The sequence below is a fragment of the Myotis brandtii genome, unplaced genomic scaffold, assembly GCF_000412655.1.
Source record: "Myotis brandtii unplaced genomic scaffold, ASM41265v1 scaffold49, whole genome shotgun sequence".
Taxonomy (NCBI): domain Eukaryota; kingdom Metazoa; phylum Chordata; class Mammalia; order Chiroptera; family Vespertilionidae; genus Myotis; species Myotis brandtii.
In genome coordinates, this window is record NW_005368707.1 from 5,224,053 (window position 1) to 5,249,321 (window position 25,269).

Sequence of the window (25,269 nt, forward strand, 5' to 3'; positions counted from 1 at the left end):
CCCCACGCAGCCTGCTGTTCAGTCGTTTGGTCATGCTTCACTAACCCTCCTGCTGGCCTGGTCGCCCCATGTAGCTTGCTTGTTTGATTGTCCCTCACTAACCCCCCTGCCATCCTGGTCGCCCCACTCAGCCTGCTTGTTTGGTCATCCCTCACTAACCCCCCTGCTGGCCTAGTCGTAGGCAGCCATCTTGTGAGGGTGTGTGGGTTAATTTGCATATTACTTCTATATTATAGAGGATAATTTTTTGTCTTTTCCAGAATTTCATATAGTTGGAATCATACACTATGTAGCCTTTCAGATGGTCCTCTTTTACTTAATAATGTGTATTTAAGTTTCCTCTATGTTTTTTCATGGCTTGATAGCTCATTTCTTTTTAGCACTGAATAATATTCCATTGTCTGGATGTAATACAGTTTATTTATACATTTACCTACTGAAGGACATTTTGGTTGCTTTCAGTCCTTCTATTTATTTCCTACATAGCGCTCATCATGAGCTAACATACTCTTTACTTGACTTGTTTATTTTTGTCTGTAGCTTCTACACAACCCCCAACTCTCATATAACCTTGATGAGGACAGGGGTTTCCATTCTGTTCTCTGCTATAACCCAGCATGCAGAACAGTGCTAAGATATAGTAGATGCTCAAGAAATATATGTTCAATGAAAGAAAATACAGAGATATTTTCCAAAAGGTACAAAAGTTACTAAATGTACCTCCAGTCATATGCCACCACATAATGTATAAAGTACGTTTTAGCTGTACAAAGGTCACAGCTAATGTCCATCAATAATGAATATAAAGTGCTTAGCCCGGATTCTGAAACACAGTCAGGATTCTTCAGCTATTTTCTTTCTACAAAAATGTGAGCTCTTGGGCACAGAAACTTATTCTGGGCACTGAGAACAATGCCTGGCATATAGTAGGTGCTCCAACAATATTAATTGGATGGATAATATGATGTTTGTCTCATTTTATTGGTTTTATTATTTGATCATTTGTTTTAATTGTCAGCTACTTTTAGTGAATACAAAAGATGTTAAATATTATTTTTGAAGTAATGACTTAAACATGAACATAATTTATCATGTTGTTTGGTCCAAGCTCAAATTTAATTTACTGCCATAATCTGAAAAAAAATTATTATTTTATCTCCTGCATGGCATTACTAGTATGTCAGTTAAACCAATGTAAAGAGGGAACCAAGATGGCAGTGTAAGTACACTCGATACTCTCATCCTCCCACAACCACATCAAAATTACAACTAAAATGCAGAACAGCCATCATTCAGAACCACCTGTAATCTGGCTGAACAGAAGTTCAACAACTAGAGAAGTAAAGAAGAAAGCACACTGAGACTGGTAGGAGGGGCAGAGGCCCAGAACAAGCTGGTCTCACACCCACATGTGGTGTTTTTTAAATTGGCAGAGATATCTTGGCTTCAGAGGTACCCTGTGAGGAGCAAGGGGTCCCAACCCCACACCAGACCCTTCAGCCCAGGCTTCAAGTGCTGGGAAGAGAAATTCCCATAACTTCTGGCTGTAGCAACTAGCAGGGATTATGGGTGAGTGACACAGAGGCTGCAGGAGTCCCCAGCAGTTCCTCTTAAAGGGCTAGCACATTGATTTACCTGGACTCACTCCCTCTGAGTTCTAGCACTGGGGCAGCAGCTTGAAAGGATTCAGGGACATATGAGAGGAACTAAATTGTCTGGCATCAGGGAAAGAACTCAGGGCAGCTTTCTCCCAGACAAAAGTGCTGAGACTTCCCTCAACAGAGCTGACTGACAGGTGCCATATCTGAGTCTCCATCAACCTGGCCCACACTGTTCACCCCACCCTGATGATTCCCTGATATTGCACCCCACCTAATTTGTAGTCACACCCAAATTGTTTTCAGTGTCCTTTCCCCTGTTCTGGCTCAGGTTTTAGACTTTCCTAAAATCTCTCAAACAAGCAGCAGCTGGACTCAGTGTGCCCATAACTCTCAATAAGTGGCCCTAAGCCTGGTACTAGTAGCAGCTTGACAAGGTTCACAACTTGGCCTCTTCTGGGCACCTATAAGCCCAACACAAGTATCAGCCATCTGCAGATTACTCTGTAGCTCCTGACAGGCTGCCCCAGGCAGAACTGAGGCAGTGGCTAACTTTGTACCTCCTGGAAGGCCCTAGAGCCAGTGCACCCAGTGGACAGTTTCATACCATGCCAGTTTACAAGGCTACCATATACACGAGTAACACACTCAAAGGGAAAAGTGAATACCAAAGCCCCTCTGAGGCAAGTCCTGCTCCATAGGGGTGTCTCCTGCACAGCACCTCTTTTGCTGTAGTCACAGTTGGTCCTCACAGCCAATTGACCTGGAGGTTGATTCCTTCCAGTGACACCAACAGTGACACCCAGTGACATCAAAGCTCAACCACAAGAGGACAGTGCACACAGCCTAAACAGGGGTGTACCTAGAGTGCCCATCTCAGATGAGTGGAGAGGCTGAGCCACTGGACCCTACAGGACATCTACTTCACAAGGCCACTCTAGCAATTCCAGGAGAACATAGAAGCCTACCTAATACATAGAAACAATCACAGGTAAGTAGCCAAAGTGCAGAGACAAAGAAACATGTCACAAATAAAAGAACAGAAGAAATCTCCAGAAAAAGAACTAAGTGAAACAGAAGCAAGCGAACTACTAGATATAGAATTCAAAACAATGGTTATAAGGATGCTCAAGGAACTTAATGGGAGCTTCAAAAAACTTAGTAAGAATTTCAAGGAAATTAGTGAGAAAATCAAAGACATGAAAAAGGACCAGTTAGAAATAAAGGATACACTAACTAAAACAAAGAATAATTTACAGGGATTCAACAATAGAGTAGAGGATGCTGAGAATCAAATTAGTGGTTTGGAATATGAGAAAGCAAGAAAACACCCATCCAAAAGAGTAAAAAGAAAAAAGAATCCAAAAATATGAAGAGAGTGTAAGGAACCTCTGGGACAACTTCAAGGATACCAACATTCACATCATGGGGGTGCCAGAAGGAAAAGAGAAGGAGCAAGAAATTGAAAATCTATTTGAAAAAATAATGACAGAAAACTTTCCCTACCTGGTGAAAGAAATAAACTTACAAGGCCAGGCAGCACAGTCCCAAACAAGAGGAACCCAAAGAGGCCCACACCAACACACAGCATAATTAAAATGCCAAAGGTTAAAGACAAAGAGAGAATCTTAAAAGCAGCAAGGGAAAAGCAGTTAGTTACCTACAAGGGAGCACCAATACGACTGTCAGCTGATTTCTCAACAGAAACTTTGCAGGCCAGAAGGGAGTAACAAGAAATATTCAAAGTGATAAATAGCAAGGACCTACATCCAAGATTACTCTACCCAGCAAAGCTATCATTTAGAATTGAAGGTCAGATAAAGAGCTTTACAGATTAAAAACAAAGTAAAGGAGTTCATCACCCCCAAACCAGTATTTCATGAAATGTTGAAGGGTCTTTTTTAAGAAGAAGAAGGGGAAAAAAGACCAAACATATGAACAATAAAATGACAATAAATACATATCTATCAATAATTGAATCTAAAAATAAAAACAAAGAATCTAATGAACAAAATAAACTGAAGAATAAAATAGAACCAGAGGCATGGAAACATGGAACAAACTGACAAATCTCAGAGGTAAAGGGCGGGGGAGACAGGGAAGAGATTAACCAAAGATCTTATATGCATATATGCATTACCCATGGACACAGCCAATAGGGTGGTGAAGGCCTGGGGTGGGGCAGGATCTGGGTGGAGGAGGGCAATGGAGACTCTCAACAATAAATATATTTTTTTAAAAAGCAATATGAAGAGAAAAAATATTTTTAAAAAGAGAGAAAAATATTTATGTGCAAATGTTTTATGAATGTATCACTTGCTAAAGGGTGAAAAGAGACACATTAGCAAATTCTTCAATGGCTATGGAATTTGAATCATCAATGACTATTCAATTAATAAAATTAAAGATAAAACTAAGTAAAAGAGTCCTTTTCTAGAAATAGCTGATGTGGGAATCTCAGTAAAGACATAAACTAGGATTACAAAGAATTCTTTAGGAAATATATCCTCTTGCCCTGATCCCCCCAAAAAAGTTAAAACAAGAGAGTCTCAATCTTGTTTAGGAGATATGGAAGGATGTATTTCATTAAGGGGAAAAATATAACATTTTTATGGATAAGTATAATACATGGTGAGTGAGGTGATTCTTATTAACTTACCCATCATTGTTAATATCTGATACTGCAACTGTATATCCAAAATAAGATGCCATCTGCAAAGGACAAAACATAAGATTACATATTTTGTCATTTTCAAGGTCATTTTTAAAGTCATGTCTCAATTTTCCCTGAAATATTAATCTCATTGCAGCACATTTTTGCATTTAAATTCATAGACTCTTGGATATGGACAGAGTCTTGGAGTCATTTAACCTAACCCCTGACCCAATGCATAATTTCCTCCTCTAGTCCCCTGACATCCACTTGGACACCCTTGGAAGGTGTTCAACAACCAGCCCATTCAATTTGTGGACTCAGTTACTAGAATGTTCTTTACTAAAATTGGCCATTCTGTAACTTCTAGTCCATAAACCTACCTAGTTCTACAGCTTTGAGCCTCACAGAATAAATATAATTCCACTTCCATATGAAATCTCATATGGAAATATTTTTAGCCAGAATACCATCCTGGCCCCTTCTTCTTAGACATACTACATGTGATACCAAAGAGAAGCTGATAACCCAAGAGCACACTGACAATCCTCTTAAGTAGGATTTACACTCTCTGCTTTGGCCCCTTTATATCATTGAAGAATAAAAAGGAATTTAATTTGGAGGAAACTGCATTTCAGCATCAATTCATATTGAGTTTATTGTCAAGTAAGGTTCCTACGTCTTTTATGAATGTAACCAGTGTGCCACAATCTCCACATGTTCTAGCTCTTAAGTTTTTGTTTTTCAACCTATGCTTTCAAGATTTATAACCTTTCCAGATTTGGCCCTTTGTTTCAGCTTTCCAGGATTTTTTTGTTTCCATATTCTGCCATCCAGTGCTTTAGCCGAATTAGCCTCCCCACGAAAAGTGTGCTCCACAGAAGGCGAAGATATTGGTCTGTGTTGTTCACTCTTCTGTCCTCACTGCCTGACCAGGATTTATCTGACTCAAAGTAGGTGCCAGGTGGAAGACACTCTTCGCAAAGAGAATGCATTCAGGAGTGAACAAGTGTCACAGCAATTCAATCCTCCCACCTCTTTTCTCTATTCCAAACATGTACAGTCACATTCTTATTCCTGGTATGGCATTGTGTGGCCTTTGGCCAGAGGAATTTCATCACTTATGTATTAGGTTCCCAGGTTCAAGATTGCAGAAGTAGGTGGTATTGAGGATGAGAAGTTATAGAAAGGCCAAATTTAATAATGTTTAAGGAGCTTTTAATGTAAAACAAGTATAAAATGTAAAACAAACCTGGGCAAAGGAGAAGACTTGCCAGATTTTCACCACTTGGGAATAGTTGTTCGAAATTCATAAATCCAGCCAACTTCACTATCATCTCAGCCTTATTTCTCCATATTCACCATAGGAGTATCATGAGAGCCATTGTTAAATGCTTTGTTGAAAATTGCAGAGTAATGGATAGACTATAGCCACAATTTGTGGGGGGAGATGACAAAAATGTTCTGTGTTCATTGAAAAATTCAGGATCACTGACTCTGGCCAATACAGTGGGATGTATGAGAAGCCTCGGTCTCCTCAGATGGAATATGGGAACCCAGAACTCACCACCAGGCACACTACATCCAGGGCGGCAATATAACAGGATTGCTCTCAAATCCCAGCAGTTAGTGGCATTTTGGCTTTTAAGGGTCATAATCTGTTTTTATATAACTTATCACTGTCTGAAATGATAATGGGCATTTATTTATTTGTTAATTAATTGTTGTCCTCCTCAACTGCCACCCTGATACTGCTGCCTGAGAGCTGGATTCTTGTATGTCAGATGCATGGTTATATTCACAGTGCCTAGAACAGCTTCCAGAACATAGTGGGTGCTGAGAAAATATTTTATAAAAGAATAAATTACATAAATATTACTATATGCTATTAGGACCAAGTGACATTATGTGATATTAAAATGTCTTTACCTGTTCACCAGTGAAATTCTGAATAAAAGTCATATCTGTAGAGTTAATGATTGAAACCTGAAAGCATAGAAATTAGATAGGTTACATCATTTGATATAGAATTAGAGAAAAATTTAATTATAACTTAAATCATTTTTGGAAAAGAGTGACAAATGGTTAGCTATATGTAAAATTAAAATGTAAGCTCATAAGAAGAGTGATCTTTTAAAAATCCTATTGAACTTTTTGTTTATGGTGAAGTCTGGGGATCCTTTCAGACAAAATATATGCTTATTACTCTGAAGTGGAGAAATAAAATTTGAATTCAAGAATGCTGAGAAAAATAAATTTCATGGTCAGTTAACTGATCTAACCAGGATTTTTGTATAGATCCATTTTTTGTATAGCTTCATTTTGTATAGATTCATGTTATTATGAGAAAAGATATTATTCATGAAGCAAAATTATTCCTTTTAATTCTATTTAGCTAACCCCAGATCTGGAAATATTAAAAGTATACTAGACTTCTAAAACTTAAACATTACTTAAAATATTTTTATTTTAAAAGTTTTTTTATAAGGTTTATTTATTTCCTTTTCCTATTTTGGGATCAACTAGTTATAATGGATTTGAATAGTATCTCTCCAAAATCCATGCTGCTATTGGGAAGTAGGGTCTTTATAGATGAAATAAGCTAAGGATCTTGAGATAAAATTATCCTGGATTTAGGGTAGGCCCTATATCTAATGCCTGCAGTCCTTATAGGAAAAGGACTGGATACGCACAAATGCAGATGGAAGAAAGCTGTGAGATAACAATTGATTTTACTATTTGCACCTTAGGAGACATACTAAAATGTTGGTCAGATCAACAGTGGGGTCCTCTGATATTATTCCTAGATTATGCACAAGAATCTGGCTGCCTTCATAGGTGAGTGATCTGTGCAGTCACACCGGGCCCACCCTTGCGTTAATGCCCACTGTCACTGTCCTGAAAGTCTTAACACTTTTGGACAGGGACCCTGCATTTTCTTGCACTGGGTCCCACCATTTATGTGGCTGGTCCTGCACACAGATCAGGAAAAAAGAACTAGCCTCCCTTTTAATAAGCAAACAAGTACAACTTAGTAGGGGCTTGCTGTATAAAGGGCATTTTAAAGGAGTTAAAAGTTATATGAAACAAAACATTTCTGTGCATGCATAAGAAAATATCCTGTAGTGAAACCTTAGTACTCACATATCCAAAATTCTGTGCTCCTCTTGGAACTCCAGCAACCAATTCTGGTGATAAAAACGGTCATTTAGAAGGTAAGTTACCTATACCTACTTTACAGCTACACAACAAATCAGTTAAAGATAGTTTTTAAATGAGGACATTATGTAGAGAGCTGGAAGTTTGAAGTCATGGTCTTGCATGCATTGGATTGTGTTTCTGCTGCAGACAATAGAAAACAGAAGTCCAAAGCTGTACTTTGAGATTTAGCCGTCTCTGTCACCAGTCTCCATGTTTCTGCCTCCAGACCATAAGCCTGGCTTCTCTCAGGTCTGCATGTGATTTCTGGGTTAAACCTCTTACCCTGATTTCTCTAGCTTTCACAGCAGTGACAACTTTATAATAGTTTAAAAAGTTAACAGTTCCTGTCACACTAAAATGTTAAAATAATTTTGGTTTTTGAACATGATATGAGTCTGTCCCCTGGAGATGTTTGTTGGCAGAAGAATTAGGGGGCAACCTGGCAGCCAAGAAAGAAAGATTCAATGATAGAGATACAGGAAACAACTCCGGCCGGAAGCGGGCAGGCATGCCAAGGCACACGGATCTGGCTGTCGATTCAGAAAGAAATGGTTTTGGTTCTTTGCACTCTCATATACCTGGGATGAGACATTGAAACTTTTTTTTCCAGTCCCTTGCAATAGGGGGAAGTTGGAGTCTCTGATTATCAAAGATCTTTCCAGCTCTCATTTCTATAAATCCAACTATTATTTGATTAACTGGGGTTAAAATTTTAGTTTAATTTAAAGAAGAAGGCCCTGGAAGACAGTTCCTTTCCATTCAAATTTCCCTTCCCCCATTCCTGCTCCTAAAGGTAGAGCTCAAATTCCAGCATTAACTCTATCTGGTGTGCTGAACATTAGCAAAGCTGGGGGGTCATGCTGTTAGCATTAATAGAGGAGATTCATTTGGGGCTAGAGGTTGGACTTTTCGGTAGTATATTAACTCATTTAATCAATAAATATTTATAGGCACACAGAGAATACACAGTGAACAAAACACAAAACCCCCTGCTCTCATGGAGCTAATAACCTAGTTGGAAGAGGCCATCAATTTAAAAAATAGAGCTAATTAAATGGTATGTTAGAAGCAGATGAGCATAGCAGAGAAAACCAAACAGTGCAATGGTACAGGAAGTGCAGTGTTGGGATGAGGAAGGACTTGTGATGTATTAGGTTAGTCAGGGAATGACTTAAAGAAAAGGTGACACTTGAGCAAAGGCTAAAGGAAGTGGGGAAATAAAGATGGAAATCTGCCAGAACTATGTTCTAGTCAGAGGGAAGAAGTGCAAAGGTCCTGAGGTACAAATGTGTCTGGAATATTCAGAGGAAAGCAAGGAGGCCATGGTGGCTGGAGTAGAAGGAGAAAAGGGTAAAGGGGTAGGAGATGAAATCAAAGCAATTAGTGGTTTCATAATTAGAGTTTTTTAGGTCATTGTGAAGATTTGGATTTTATCCCGAATTAGTCAGAACATCATTGTAAGCAAAGAAGTTTCACAATCTGATTTCTGTTTCTCCAGGGCCACTTTGGCTTCTGGGTTCAGGTTAGACTCCAGGAGGGCAAGGTGAATGCAGGGGTGCAGCTAGGAAGCTATTGCTGATACTTAGTTGGAAGAAGCCATCAATTTTAAAAATAGAGGGTTTTTTTCATTATGTCAGTGGATCAGAGTAGATGCTGAGAAGGAGGTGAGAAGTGGTCAGATTCTGGTCTTAATTTGAGAGTTTAGTTAGCAGGATTTGGTCAAGGATAAGTGGTGTGAGAGAAAGAACACAGTTCAAGGCTGACTTCAAAGTATTTGGTTTGAGCAACTGGGAGGTTGGCATTGCCACTTACTGAAATGGAGATGATGGAGGGGAGAGCATGTCAGTGGGGAAGGTCAGGAGTTCCGTGTTGAGCTCCTTAAGCTTAGGATAGCTGTTTAGAGAGATGTTGAGTGTTGGACACGTGAACTTGGAATTCAGTGTAAGCTGGAGAATTGACACTGGATGAGATTACTAGAGAGAATTCAATGATTAAAGAAGAGTTGCAGTATTTAAACCTAGGTCATGTAGATGAGTGGGGAAATTAAAGAGCAATCAGGGAGAGATGGAGAAGGAGCTGCCACTGTCTGAGAAGCCAAGGAAAGAAATGAGGAGGGAGAGATTAACTCTGTCAAATGCTCCTGACAGTCATCAACAGCATGGCTTTCGTCTAAGTCATTTAATCATCTATATTTTTAATCATAGTACGGGACTACTGGACTAATATTTTATTGCTTAACTAGATTGCATAAGGATTGACATTCATTTGTATGCAATTCTTCAAGACTTAAAAATCTATGCCAAAGTGTATTTTTGTTTGTTTGTTTTTCTACAAAATTTCACATACATTCTGGGATTCCATTTATATACATGTTATGTAAGACAGAAAATTACATTTGTAAAAGGTATTTGGGGGTCATTTTTACCTTTCTCCCATGTTTCATAAATAACTTACAGGCCACAATGTCTCTCACCTTGCTGAGCATCTCCTGTAAATTCCCCAGCAGCAACTGAATATCCTGTTTTAAAGAAAACAAAAATAAAGACAAAATAATTATATGTTCAAAGCTTTATAAATAAATGAGCTATATCTCTAGAAAAATTAAAGATCTACCATAGTACTGCTTTGTACAGAAATCTCAATAAATATTGTAGCATAAAAGATTAAGGTTCTATAAAGAGAAAAATTAATCACACCAATATGAACACTTTTGTTCTAAATCCTAGAAGCATAATATTTCTGACTGTGGCAACAGAGTCTGAGATCGCTTTTTAAAGCAGGACTGCTTCATAACCCACCTTGAAGTATAAATGGCGACCAGTGCGTTTTAGTCACTGATTCATCATGATCAGACATGCCACTCAGAAAGGTATCGCTTGTGCTCAGGTTTTGTTACTTCTGATCACCACCAAGGCCTATTTCCTAATTTATTTAATGATGGTTTTCCACAAATTTCACTTAGCTCTAAAGTGAGGTGAGATCACAAAACATAACTATTTTTTAAATGCATTGATCAAAATGCCTATTAGAATACCACAGGTGGGAAACAATAGTGGTGAAATGGCATTGTGTGGTTTGCACATGATGAATTTTCAAACATTCTAGCAACTGGAAAGTCTCTTGCTGTTGTAGAAACTGGAAAGGCAACTATCATGTTGCTTGCATTGTAGTCCTGGGCAGCCCCACCAATACACAGTATCACTGGGAAAATATTTTATGTGTCAGAGGCTATTACGAAGCCTATAAAATAACTGTCAAATCATGTAGGTCATACATCATGACTGAATCAAAAGAAAGTTAAGAGTCCATCTAAGCTAATAAAAGAAAACATTTATAAGATGCCAAAATAATATCAGGTAACTGAAGAATAAACTATGTCCACACATTTAATATGTTTGTCTTTTAAGGCAACAAAAGTGTCTTGAGTTATCTCACCGAGGTAACTATCATCGTTGGAAGTTGGGGCCACTTGCGTCTGTTTTTCTCGAGCCAGTTTCCTTAGAATATCCTTGAATGAGTAATTGTCAATGATGTCTGCAATACTGGCTGTGATCACCTGACCTGCGTTCAAACAAATTATTACATTAACTGCATGTCTGAACCTCTGAACAACACACACTCCTTCCAAAGTGATTACGGAATTGCTTGCATTTTCAACGATGGATTTTCTTCCTGCCACCAGAACGGCAAGTTGAAGTTGGTTACAGCTGGGAGAGCTTTCCATTCTGATGGAAGAACCAAGGATGAACTATATAATTTATCTGTCTCCCTTCACCATACACAGCCCCCGACCTTCAAATGACAAGCATATCTAAGAGTGAAGACATCTGTAGGCAAAATTTATGTGATTAAATTTTTATTCCAGGATGTTCTAGCTAGAACAAACATCATCCAGCTTTGATACCATCTAGCCAAGTTATAACTTCTTACTCGTGGGGAAACTGAGACCTAAAGAGCTTAAGTGTGTGCATTCTCTAAGGTCACGTGGTGGTTTTGCTCTTAGGTATTTGGCATTACAACGAAGGTCTCCTTTGGCATTCTTTCTAATTAGACTTTTTGTGTTCTCACATAATACAGATGGTTTAAATCTAAAGCATTTGATTAAAAATTGTGAAACATAGCTTTGTTAAAGGGAAAAATTACAAAATCTTTGAGCCTTTTACTTTTTACGCTAAAATGTACACATGGAGTATAATATTATGAAAGTGGGAAACAGCTAGGTATAGTGAGATCCAGAATTTTAGCAAAAAAAAAAAAAAGGAATCCATGGCCACCAACATTGATATGACCAGAACTTTGGTTAAACTCTCCCATATAAAGCCACTATCAGAAGTCTTGAAATAGGCTTGTATTGGGATGAACAGAAGTAAAAAAGATGGCCAGCAATTTCCCACTACAATTTTCATGCCTTCCGATATCTATTACGGACATCTAAGGAAAAAGTGTGATCTCATGCTCTTTGGGAGGAAAATAGAGGAATGCTTTCAAGAAACTAACATTTAATATTAATTTTAAAGCCAAGTTATTCTTTGGGAACTCACACATAATTCCCACAGTCTTGCTTAAAGTCCAAAAGGAATAAAACTGTCAAACTAGGCCATAAATATATCCAAATGACTGTGCCTGAAATGACTGTTCTTATATTAAGACAATGGTATTTACACATGGATTTCTGAACAATGTCTGTCGAATTTGCCAATTTTCTCTAGGTTAAAGCTAAATACCCACTTCTGCCTTTTCTTGTTTCCTCTAGCTGCTTCTATAAACATTACAATCTTAAGACTGAATAAAATCTTAAATTATCTGTCTCAGAGAAATGCTTCCTTGATATGGCTAATTTTGAGCAATTCATCTGTATTAGGCATTTTCCAATTTAAGGAAAGAAAAAAATTAAATTAATCAAGTGATTACAAGGCAATCTTTTTAAATACAATTTTTAAATACAATCTTAATTTTCTATCCATCCACTGCATAAATTATACTGTTTTTCGTTTGCAAAATAATTTTTAAAGGCTGAAATGTTAATTATTTGATGTTCATAGTTGCATATGTGTGAATTAAGCTTAACAGTAACTTCATATAAACTTTTATCATAAATTCATCTCTCCTGTATCTTTCCCATTGCTTTTTAAACATAATCAGGTCTTTTGCAGTTAAAAAAAAAAACACCCTCAGTCAATTATTCATCTTTCTCAGATTTTACTCTATCTTTATATTAAACTTTACAGCCAAAATTCAGTGTATATTCTCTATAATCTCTCATTAGGCATCCTGTCCACAGCCATGACTTCAGTTATCACATTATATAAGTTTGTTGTTTATTCAGCCACATGAGGTTGGCTAAATAGGTTGGTGTGGACCAAATGTCTTCATGGATCTGTGTGCAAGATCATTTTCACACAGTCCCTCCTCTCTTCATCTAGTTACTTCCTACTCAGGGTTCAGATCTCAGTTCAGGATTGCTTCCGAATCAGAGGGCCTTAGCCTGGTAGCTCAGTGGGTTAGAGCATTCCGATATGCCAAGGTTGCAGATTCGATCCCCAGTTGGAACACTTATTAAGAATCAACCAGGCTTGGCCGATGTAGTCCCAAGAGGTCGCTGGTTCGATTCCCGGTCAGTGCATGGTCAGGGCACATGCACGAGTTGCCGGCTTGACCCCCCCCCCCCCTAGGGTCTCTCTCTCTCTCTCTCTCTCTCTCTCTCTCTGTCTCTCTCCTCAATCAATAAATTTAAAAACCATAAGAATCAGAGTAACTCGTCCCCTCTGGCAGATGCTATCCTGCCCCTGAATTCAGGTTTTCCTACTAAGCAGAACACAGGTTGTAGTCCAGCTCCCTGTCAGCCAGTGTTCAGAGGATATCACACACCTACGTACAGCCACCCTGGAGGAGCTTCCTATACTCTCATGGCACCATCTTGACATACCCTTCCTTCATAGTGAGTATCACGCCTGGGGTTTCTTAATATTTGTATGAATATTCCTTTAATGCAGCGGTTCTCAACCTGTGGGTCGCGACCCCTTTGGCAGTCGAACGACCCTTTAACAGGGGTCGCCTAAGACCATCCTGCATATCAGATATTTACATTACGATTCATAAGAGTAGCAACATTACAGTTATGAAGTAGCAACGAAAATAATTTTATGGTTGGGTCACAATATGAGGAACTGTATTTAAAGGGCCGGAAGGTTGAGAACCACTGCTTTAATGCCTGTGTCTTTCCCCAGGTCGTAGCCTCTGTGAGGGCAGGAACAATGTCTGATTTTACTCATTATTTTGTCCCAAAGCCTGGCATAGCCTCAGTAAATAGTTGGTGAATAAATGAATTAAGCTGCAACAGTATAACGAAGTACAAACTGAAATATTTCACTGAGTTGAGAAACTATGAACATAGATATGAAATTAGCATAATAAAAAGTCAATGTTTGATGTTCCTGGGTTTCATCCGCTTGTTAGTAACAACAAACAGGCACGTCTTCTCTGCTGACAGGACATACCTTGCCAATAAAAACTCCCAGGTCCTCCTACTATAAGGTCTCCATTCTACAAAACAGAAATGGCAATAATTGGAAAAGAAAAACAGGTTTTTTTAAGGGTGATAAATCACTGTTAATAAGCTTTGTTCTAATAATTTCTTAGACATAAAAAAACAATTTTTAAAAGAGGCCTTTATATCTGAGTCATGCAGGCCATTTTATTTTCCTTTTTTGCTTTCAATTATTTAGTGTGCTATATTATATACTTTTAATTTGACTTAACTAAGTGAGTTGAATTCTCTCCCTTGAGAATATATACTTTCAGTTATTTGGCACTGCCTCAGGTAAGCAAATTATCTACATATTTATGTACAATTAGCAGACATGGCCTTTTGAGCCTTGGCAATAAAATGAAAATTCAGTTTCTATTTATCTCAAGGCCACAGTAATGCCTATTTTTTCCATACACTTGCAAATCCACCTTTCCCAAGAGAGAGAACAAAAACTAGCAAATACAAATTTTCTTTCTTATTTACAACCCCACCTTCTATCCTCTGCATCCTTAACTTTCAGTGGGGAAAGAAAAAAAGACAACAATGTTGATGAAATTTATACTATTTTTAAAACCATGGAATATTTGCCTCCTATATTCTCACTAGACAACTCTGTTTTTAATTTTGTGAAAGGATATGTGAATTTTAACACATGTTAAGCCAGTCAATTACAGGGAAGAAATAAAACAATTTATAGATTCTTGTTAACTTTTCAGAAGCACATTTCTCTATTGAGTTTTTGAGATTTCTTTTTCATTAAAAAAAATGATAACCTCAAGGCGTAGGAAGAAAAAACTGTTGTTTTTCATCATATGTATTTTTGTACAATTTTAATAGATTGTCATGTGCATAGATTACTTTAATAGAAATAAAAAGTAAACAATAAAAATTAAAGTTGTCAAAAGAAGCTAGATACAGACCTAGAGTTTATTTTGGTGGTGATGGTTACTGGGGGGTTGGGGGTGGGAGTGGGAGGGAGAGGTAAAACAAAAATCAAACAGATAAGATAATATTAGAAGCTACAAGACCAAAGGAATTCACCTTATAAAAATCCAGACTAAATCCTGCTTGGCAGTAACCCTGGCCTTCAGGATCAGCATTACCTAGAACAATCAAAATACATGTTAATAATCAATTCAGGATATTCTGTTGTTTTCTCTATAGACTTCTAAATGCAAAATTGTCCATATGTGGTTTATATTTATTTCTAAATTCATTCCAAGTAATTTATTAAACATATTTCGGTCTATTTTCCTGTCCTAAATAACGTTGTGATTCTAGACGAATATCCATGGGAATAATGTCCCTTGGAATTATTATATTGGGTTTGAGAACTCATGTTTGTTTGAGGAAATAAAATCTCCATCTCTCAACTATTTTCCAAGTGGCAGCAATGTGTTTCTGTGTTGCCCACATGTTCCTAGTGACGCCGGACATGTCATTCTTAAAGGCAATGCCCTATTGAGAAAGGGAAGCTGAATGTGGTCACCTGGGTGGATGCTTTTTGTTCTGGGGTCACCAATAGGATTTCAAGTTTGATCCTCTCTACAGGAATTTAACTTTAACATATTCTATTGTCATTAGTAAAGTCAATTTGGAAACTGTATTTCTGGTTACAATGAATCTCACATGAACACTGCAATGCTAGTGTTCACAAAGAGAAAACTCTCTAGTAATGGCTTATTTTGTACTCTATCCAATATAATTCACTAACTGAATGTCCAATAGGATCTTATAGAGTGGCCAACACGTGGATTCCCTAGATATTGTTATAAAAAGTCTCTAGGACATTTGGATCAGGAATTTACTACTTGTCACTTATACTTTAAAGAAGTTCCCTACAACTTCTAAAGTGCTGAAATTAAAACCAAAATGTAGTTCAGTAGGGATGATCTTAATCATTATATGGTTGGATAGGAATATGTAAATAATATTACTTCTCTCTTATCAAGGATATTCCTGAGTGGAAACTAAAATAAGCAGGCGGGAAAGGAAATGCACACCATCACAGGAAAAATGTATAGGCTGGGTATGTGCATCTTCCAGAAGCTTTTAAAAATGGATCTGGTCTTTCCAGCTCTTCCTAGAATGTTTTTGGTTTTGTTTTGGGTTTCTTTTGTCATTACTTAGTTAATTTTAGCATTGTCACCATCCATTCTTTCCAGATGCTGCTTTTATATTTTAAAATAGTTTTCTACCTCATACACTGTAGATTTTTTTATGAGATCTGTTTTTAATTCAAATGTCAATTAATGCTTTGTGTATTTAAGCTAAGGTCTTATTTCAGCTTTATTAAGGTATACTCAATATACAAAAAAAATTATACATTTTAATGTATACAGGTTGGTGAGTTTGGACATATGCATACATCCATGATACCACCAGCACAGTCACCTTCTAAATTGTGTCCCTTGCTTTTTGTTGTTATTTTTGTGTGTGTGTTAAAAACAGTTGACATGAGTTTACCCTCTTAACTAATTTTTACATTTTCTTTTTTAAGTATATTTTTATGTTTCAATTACAGTTGACATGCAATATTTTATTAGTTTCAGATGTACATCCCAGTGGTTAGACATTACATAACTTGCTATGTGACCATCCCAATAAATCTCATACCTGTCTGACACCATACATAGTTCTTAGAATATTGACTATATTCCCTATGCTGTACTTTACATGTCCATGAATATTCGGCAACAACAAATTAGTACTTCTTAATCCCTTCATCTTTTTCACCCATCCCTCCCAAATCCTTCCAACCATCCAAATATTTCCTGTATCTATGATCTGTTTCTGTACTGCTTGTTCCTTTATTTTGTTTTTCAGATTCAATTGTTGATAGACATGTATTTATTCCCATTTTATTATTCATATTTTTATTCTTTTTTCTTCTTCTTCTTAAAGAAGACCTTCAACATTTCATGTAATACTGTTTTGGTGGTGATAAACTCCTTTAGCTTTTTCTTATCTGGGAAGCTCTTTATATGTCCTTCAATCCTAGATGATAGCTTTGCTAGGTAGAGTAATCTTGGATGTAGGTCCTTGCTTTTCATCACTTTGAATATTTCTTGCCAATCCCTCTGGCCTGGAAAGTTTCTGTTGAGAAATCAGCTGACATTCTTACGTGAGCTTCCTTGTAGGTAACTAACTGCTTTTCTCTTGCTGATTTTAAGATTCTCTCTTTGTCTTTAACCTTTTGCATCTTAATCATGATGTGTGTTAGTGTGGACCTCTTTGGGTTCATCATGTTTGGGACTCTCTGTACTTACTGCACTTATATGTCTATTTCTTTCAACAAGTTAGGGAAGCTTTCTGTCATTATTTCTTCAAATAGGTTTTCAATTCCTTGCTCTTTCTCTTTTTCTTCTGGTACCCCCATGAAACGAATGTTTGTACACCTGAAGTTGTCCCAGAGGCTCTAGATGGTATCCTCATTTTTTTATTCTTTACTGCTGATTCCCTGTAAATTATTCTTTATTTCAGTTAGTTCATCCTTCATTTCTGACTAGTTCTTTTTTATGGTTTCCATGCCCATTTATATGCTGTTTAAGTTTTTACTAAATACACCTATTCTTCCCCTAAGTTCACTGGGCAGTCTTGTAACCAGTGTTTTGCATTCTTATAACCAGTGTTTTGAACTCTGCATCTAGTAGATTGCTTGTCTCCATTTTGTTTAGTTCTTCTTCTGAATTGTTGTTCTATTATTTTATTTGGGCCATGTTTCTTTGTCTTCTCATTTTGGCAGCCTCCCTGTTTAATTATGTATTAGGTAGAGCTGCTACATCGTTTGGGCTTGGTAGAGTGGCCTAATATAGGAGGTGTCCTGTAGGATCCAGTGGCACAGCCTCACCATTCACCCAAGCTGGGCACTCAGGTATGTCCCTCCCTTCCTCTATGTGGACTATGTACATTCTCCTGTTGTAGTTGAGCCTTGATTGCTGATGGTATGTCAGTGGGAGGGATTTACCGCCAGGCCAGTCAGCTGCAAGGACTGACTGTGATCAACACAGAGGATCAGCTGTGCAGGGACCCACCCCACAGGCAAGACTTACTTCAGCAGGGCTCTGGTCCCACTGAGTCCACCTCTTGAATCTGTTGCTTGTGGAGGTGGTTGGGTGCTGCTTCAACATGGTCTAAAGCTGTCCACTGGGTGTTCTGGCTCTAGGGCCTCCAGGGAGATACAGGCCATGATCATCCACTGCCTCAGGCCACCCAGCATAAACTACAAAGCCACCTGCAGATGGCTGCCACTTGTACTGGCCTTTGAGGTGCCTAAAAGGAGCCAAGCTGTGAACGATGTCTGCCTCTAGTGCCAGGCTTGGGGCCACTTAGTGAGAGGTGTGGGGCATGCTAAAGCCTGGTGCTGCTTGTCTGAGAGATTTTAGAAAAGTCTAAGGCAGCAGTCGCCAACCTTTCAGACTTCACGGACCACCCGTTGGTGACCGCTGGTCTAAAGCATGAGCCAAGAAAGGCCATTCATATGGAAAAGCCACTGGAAACAGCCTTGGGTGGGCCCACAAGTTCTTGGAAGTAGGGAGGTCTCAGGGAATCACAGGTGGGGGCAGTGATAGCCTAGTTGATGGAGACTCAGATATGGTGCCCAGCTGCTGACTCTATGGAGGAAGGGTTCAGAAAAGGAACAATGGCCTCTGCCAGCACTTCTGTCTAAGAGAAAGCTGCCCCTCGCGATCCTCCCCATATTTCCCTGGTGCCTTTCAAGCTGCTGTCCCAGCACTGGAGCTCAGAGGAAATGCATCTGTGTACAGGCCCACTAAGAGGAACTGCATGGGCCTCTAGCAGCCCTCCTTCTCAGCCACAATTCCTGCTGATTTTCACAGCTAGAAGTTATAGAAACTTCTCTTCCTGGCACTGGAACCCTGGCCTTGGAAGACTGGTGAGGGGCTGGGACCACCTCAAATCTTTGCCCTTCCTACTACGCAGCTAGATTTCAGGCAGTTCTGAATGATGGTTTTTCTGTAGTTTAGTTTTAATTTTGATGTTGTTTTGGGAGGATGTGAGTACTGCATTTACTTACTCTGCCATCTTGACCCTACCCTCTTAACAATTTTTTAAATATATTTTATTGATTTTTTACAGAGAGGAAGGGAGAGGGATAGAGAGTTAGAAACATCGATGAGAGAGAAACATCGATCGGCTGCTTCCTGTACACCTCTACTAGGGATGTGCCCACAACCAAGGTACATGCCCTTGACTGGAACCGAACCTGGGACCATTCAGTCCGCAGGTCGATGCTCTATCCACTGAGCCAAACCCCTTAGGGCTTAACAATTTTTTTTAAAGATTTTGTATTGATTTTTAGAGAGGGGGGTGGGAAGGGAGAGAGATAAACATTGATGTGAGAGTGAAACATTGATCAGCTATTTCCCACATGCCCTCCACCAGAAATCAAGCCCACAACTTGGACATGTGCCTCAACTAGGAATCAAACTGGCAATCTTTTGGTATATGGGACAATGCCCAACCAACTAAGCCACAACAGCCAGAGCTCTTAACAAATTTTTAAGTGCATGTCACCTTACAATGTGTATTAACAAAATTTGTTCTTTTTTTAAATATATTTTTTATTGATTTCAGAGAGAAAGGAAGTGGGAGAGATAGAAACACCAATGATGAGAGAGAATCATCGATCAGCTGCCTCCTGCATGCCCCTCATTAGGGATTAAGCCTGAAACCCAAGCACCTGCCCTGCCCAAAAATCAACCCATGATCTCCTGGTTCATAGGTCAATGCTCAACCACTGAGCTATACCAGCCAGGCTGTTCTTTTTGTTGTTCTCTTTTTTAAATCCTTACCTGAGGAAATATTCATTGATTTTTATTTATTTATTTATTTATTTTTAGTTAAAGGGAAAGGGAGGGAGAGAGAGAGAGAGAGAGAGAGAGAAACATCGATGTGAGAGAGAAATACTGATCAGTTGCCTTCCTGTATGTGCAACTGGGGATTGAACCTGCAACCTAGTTATGTGCCCTGACTAGGAATGGAATCCAAACTTTTCAGTGTATGGGATAACACTCCAACCAACTAAACCACACCAGCCAGGGTGACAAAATATGTTCTTTATAACTATATTTTGTGCTTTTTAGTAATGAATGCTATAAAGCTCCCTAAATGCTCATCATTAAAACATCAAATATCTGTCTCATCAGAAATTCATGTGTATAAATACTTGTATGCATCCAGTAATATATGTGAATAAATGGTACATAATTATGTAAACATATATATGCAATCTTGAGTATATTTCAGACATGTATTTTTTAATGCATAAACCTTTCTAAAAATCTTTTTTTAAATCAACTCTGATGTTTTTATTTTTAACGGTGTAAATTATTCAAAAGAGGAAATATATGACCATGCTTCAAACAGGAAATTGAAAAAATAAGAGAAAATAGTAATTTTTCTTAAAATTTATTGAGAAAATAGCCAACTTCAAATGTTTAAGTGGTGATTATAATGAAGTAAGTTTCTCTCTTAGAATTATAGTTCATGATGGCTGAAGAAATCTTTCCTCCTGGAACGTCAGAACATCTGTAAATTTACAGTTATGTTGCAGAGTGAACTCAGGTCAAGGGAATCATGCTGACTGTTCACTATTCTTTGTTGGCTTTCAAAGTAGAATGAAGGATGTGTGTTAACCACCTGATTTATGAATGACTAAAGTAGGAGCTATCAGCCTGCCATTAATATGAATGAGCTTATTAGCACCCACATTGCTCACAGTAACAGTGGAAGGGGTTTGTGGTGTAGAATGAACATGAGAGCACTCTTTAAATTCTGTTTTGTGAAAATAATATTGCTGATGTTCCTGTTCTGCGAGATTGACCATATGCTCATGAACAAGCTGGCTTTGTGTTAATAAACTGTGAACTCCTGAGGACAGGAAGTCTGCTCCTTAGGTGCATTGGTGGGAGAAGAAATACTCATGGTTGGAGAAAGACTAGTAGGAGGATGTGAAACCATATGAATGTATACTAGCGTTGAAAGAATTCCCCACACATCTAGATGCCACATGCTGTATTTTAATCTGAGCTTTCCCATCATACAGGCAGCCAGATAAAAAAGCAGAATGGCCCTGACTGGTGTGGCTCATTTGGTCGGAGTGTCGTCCTGTATACTGAAAGGTCAAGGGCTCAATTCCCAGTCTGGACATATGCCTGGGTTGCAGTCCAGTCCCTGTTGGGGTGCCTACAATAGGCAACAGATCAATGTCTCTCTTTCTCTTTCTCCTTCCCTCCCTTTCCTTCTCTCTAAAATCAATAAACATATTATAAGGTGAGGGGGGAAATGGCAGAACAAAAAGCAGTGACCAATTTTACAAATGATTATCCCATACATTAGTTAGAAGAATATATCATCAAGGCAAGACACCTGTGAAGGATGGACTCAGCATCTTAGCGAGGATAGTTTACTCGTATGGGGAAGTGTTGTAGTTGGCAGTTAGACAGACATGAGCAGAGCATGGTACAGGAGGTCACCAGGGCAGAAAGCCCCCGCTGCCTAGCACCGGACAATTGGAGGTTTGGACCTCGACCCCAGGGTAACCTTTCCTTCCCTAGCATAACACTAGAGGCAGTTTAGACCCCCTGACCTTTCCTCCATAGACATAACATCTAGGCCTCAGTTGTATTTCAGCCCCAGACCCAGAAAAGAAGCAAAACCAGACAAGCAAAGAGGCTGACCTCAGGACCAGCTGCATTGAATAAGGACCCCTTGCCCTGAAAGGACACGCCTGAAAAACTGCTGAATATTCTATTGAATCCTTCCCCTGGGACCTGCCCTAAAATCTCCACCCTTAGGACAGAGGACCCAGGCGCGCTCATTTCTGAAAGCCCAACAGTTCCTGCCCCATCCGCCTTTCTCTCTCCTTCCCCACAGGGAGTCACCTTTACCTTCCTCACTCCTGAACTCCAAACTCCAAGGGCCCTTCTTTTGCCTCTGTAACTTGTTTCCTGAGCCATTTCTTCTACCACTCATTTCTTCTACCTCTGTGACTTTCTAAGTATATGTTCTCTTATCGTTTGAGTCTTGGCTCTGAATTCTTTCCTAGCCAGAACTCAAGTACTGAAATTGCTGAACCAAGTCTGGTCTGATCCCATCAGTTTAACACCTGGTGCCGTTCCCGTGGCTGCTGACAGTATCTTTAATAAATCATGAGAAGTATGATGTGGAGAGGTGTAAAAATTGATGAAACAAGTTCAGTATTGAATCTCAGCTCTACCATTTATTTTCTGGGTAGGTTAGGGATTTATCTTTCTACCTGACTTTTATAGCTAATAACAACAACTTCTTACTGAACGCAGGAGCACAGTACCTTCAGTGGAACATGGCACAAAATACACCTCTTCTTGCTGTAGCCAGTGCCTGGAAAGCGCCCCATTTCCCTACTTCCACAGGCATTTGCAAAGAGAGCCCTTTCCATGGTCCTGTTAAAAGTTCCTCTCTCCACCCAGGCCATGTCACTCCCCTCTCTTGACTTGCTATATTTTTCTTGGTAGCACTCTTCACTACCTGAGATTATATTAGAAACTTATTTACTCTTTAAAATTTTTTATTGAGATAAACTTGATATATAACACTGTACTAGTCCAAGGTGTACAACATAATTTGATATATACATATACTGTGAAATGATCACCACAATAAGTTTAGTTAATAGCCATCACCACACATACTATGGTTTTTCGTTTTTCTTGTGATGAGAGTTTGTAAGATATATTGTCTTAGCAACTTTCAAACATATGATATAGTATTGTTAACTATAGTTACAAATTATGTTGTACATTGCAACCTTAGGATTTATCTTATAACTGGAAGTTAGAACCTTTTCACGACCTTCACCCATTTAGCTTTCTCCATCACCACCACCATTGCCAACCACCAATCTGCTCTCTATATCTGTGAGTCTGGTTTTTATTTTTTAAGATTTTGCATATAAATGAGACCATACAGTATTGTCTTTCTCTGTCTGGCTTATTTCACTTAACATAATGGCTTCAAGGTCCATCCATATTGTCACAAATGGTAGGATTTTCTTCTTTTTGTGGCTGAGTAATATTCCATTGTGTATGTATACCATATTTTCTTTATTCATTCATCTGTCAATTACCACTAAGTTTATTTCTATGTCTTGGATAATATAAATAATGCTGTAGTGAACATTGAGGTGCAGATGTCTTTTCAATATTGTGATTTAATTTCCTTCAGATAAATACTCAGAAGTAGAATTGTGGGATCTGAACTTATTTATTTGCATATTTTTTGTCTGTCGTCCCCTCCCGCCCCTCAATGTAAGTTTCTTAAAGACATGGGTTTGTTTTCTCTTTTTCTATGCCTTAATCCCTAAACTTAAAATAATTAGTGCTCAATGGGTTCAGTAAAAATGTGTTGAATGATTACATAATTGATTCTCATTATCTATAAGAAACCCCTCTTTTAAAATCATTTAAAGTGAAATCCTAATATTTTTTGTTAATCCTCACCTGAGGACACTTTTGTCCATTGATTTTTTTTAGAGACAGTGAAGGGGAAGGAGGGAGGGAGGGGGAGAAAGAGAGAGAAAGAAACATCAATGTGAGAGAGACATATTGATTGGTTGCCTCCTGGACTCGCCCCTCGCCCCAGAGAATGAACCCAGTATGTGCCATTGATTGGAACCTAACCCTCAACCCCTTCGTCTGCAGGTTGGCATTCGTAACCACTGAGCCATGCCTGCCAGGGCAGTGAAATCCTAATTTCACTGATATTCATTCAGCTGACATTTGTCATGATATAAGAAAGTGGATAATTTATTTTAGTATTTTAAAACATGAAGTCATAATCTTTTTCATGCCAAAATCCTCACCCAAAACCATCAAAGTTAGCCCTAACTGGTTTGACTCAGTGGATAGAGCATTGGCCTGTGGACTGAAAGGTCCCAGGTTCGATTCCGGTCAAGGGCATGTACCTTGATTGCAGGCACAATCTCAGTAGGGGGTGTGCAGGAGGCAGTTGATTGATGTTTCTCTCTCATCGATGTTTCTAACTCTCTATCCCTCTCCCTTCCTCTCTGTAAAAAATCAATAAAACATATTTTTTTAAAAAAAAACATCAAAGTTCGCTGTTCCACTCCCAAATAATTAGATCTCTAACTCTCAGCAGTCCCTTTATTAACCTTCTTTTGTCACTGTCCATTCTTTATCTTCACGGATTTATTTCTGATACTTGCTCATTATCTTGTCTAAAGAAATCTCGAAATTTTAAAAAATAGTAACTGAAATAGGGAAATTTTACTTATAGTTTTGGGAATCTAATTTAGGATTGAGTTTTAGAAAATCAATACCAGAAAATCATCCACTAGAAATATCTTTCTAATGCCATTTTCCTCAATGTGGTCTTGCGAATTATCAAGGAAAAGGATAAAAATCCTTTGGTTGCTTCTTGATAAATTCCAATGACCTATGGGATACACAGAAAAATGGAAGAGTGCATGAGGACTCTGAGTGTATGAAACAATCACTAATAATGTCCCAATATCCTTGGGTATGCCACCAAGATGAAGTGATTAAACAGCAGTGCCCCGAAGATGGCACTGGAAGATTCCTAGAACTTCCAAATGAGATGAGGACCCTACGTGCAAAGAGTCTTTTTAAAAAAACGGGGATTAGATACCTAGAGGAGAAAGTTGTATCATGCAGATAACCTGAGTACACAGCTGCCAAAGAAAGCAACAGCCATTGAGAGCACAGGCTGGCCAGCCACTGACATGCAGTGTGTCCCCAGGTCCAAGCATGAATGTTCACCGAAAAACACAAGGCCTTACACAGTGAGAGGCAACAAGCATTTACTTAAGGTAAAAAGCAATAGCTATTTGGGAATTACTGGTTCAGGCAAAAGCCCAAATATTGTTCTGATTAGGAAACAAAGGCAAGGGGTATTTATGAGAAAGGGAAGGGGAGCAGTTGCATAAATAGAAGGAAAGCATAAATGGCACAGCAAAGCTAACAGAGTGATGCTAATTCTAAACAATGTTTTTAATTTTCAATCCAGTAGCCATCAGTCAAGTAGTCATAATATCTGCTTTCTTGTTATCTTTGCAAACAGTTCTTTGGGACACAATATTGCTTTAGGCCCAGTGTTGAGGGTATTTTTCCATTTTAACATTCCAAAGGGTTGAGGCATAGAAGTGTGAGGCAGTTCCTCTGGGGTGGCAGCTCTGGCTCCATTTTGAAGTGGCTCCGTTTATATTTATGTGTGTGTGTGTGTGTGTGTATATATATATATATATATAT

The 25,269-nt window shown here is 38.5% G+C and overlaps 1 protein-coding gene across 1 annotated transcript in view; it reads right to left on the reverse strand.

Moving 5' to 3' along the window:
* Positions 1-25,269, reverse strand: part of ITGA8 (integrin, alpha 8) — a 222,221-nt gene that overhangs the window by 139,015 nt on the left and 57,937 nt on the right. The window contains exons 6-12 of the mRNA XM_014548004.1: positions 15,023-15,084; positions 13,950-13,995; positions 10,888-11,013; positions 9,926-9,970; positions 7,396-7,439; positions 6,181-6,237; positions 4,258-4,310 (exon numbers count right to left, since the gene is read on the reverse strand). Coding sequence (XP_014403490.1) covers positions 4,258-4,310; positions 6,181-6,237; positions 7,396-7,439; positions 9,926-9,970; positions 10,888-11,013; positions 13,950-13,995; positions 15,023-15,084 — 433 coding nt within the window. The remainder of the gene's footprint in view (positions 1-4,257; positions 4,311-6,180; positions 6,238-7,395; positions 7,440-9,925; positions 9,971-10,887; positions 11,014-13,949; positions 13,996-15,022; positions 15,085-25,269) is intronic.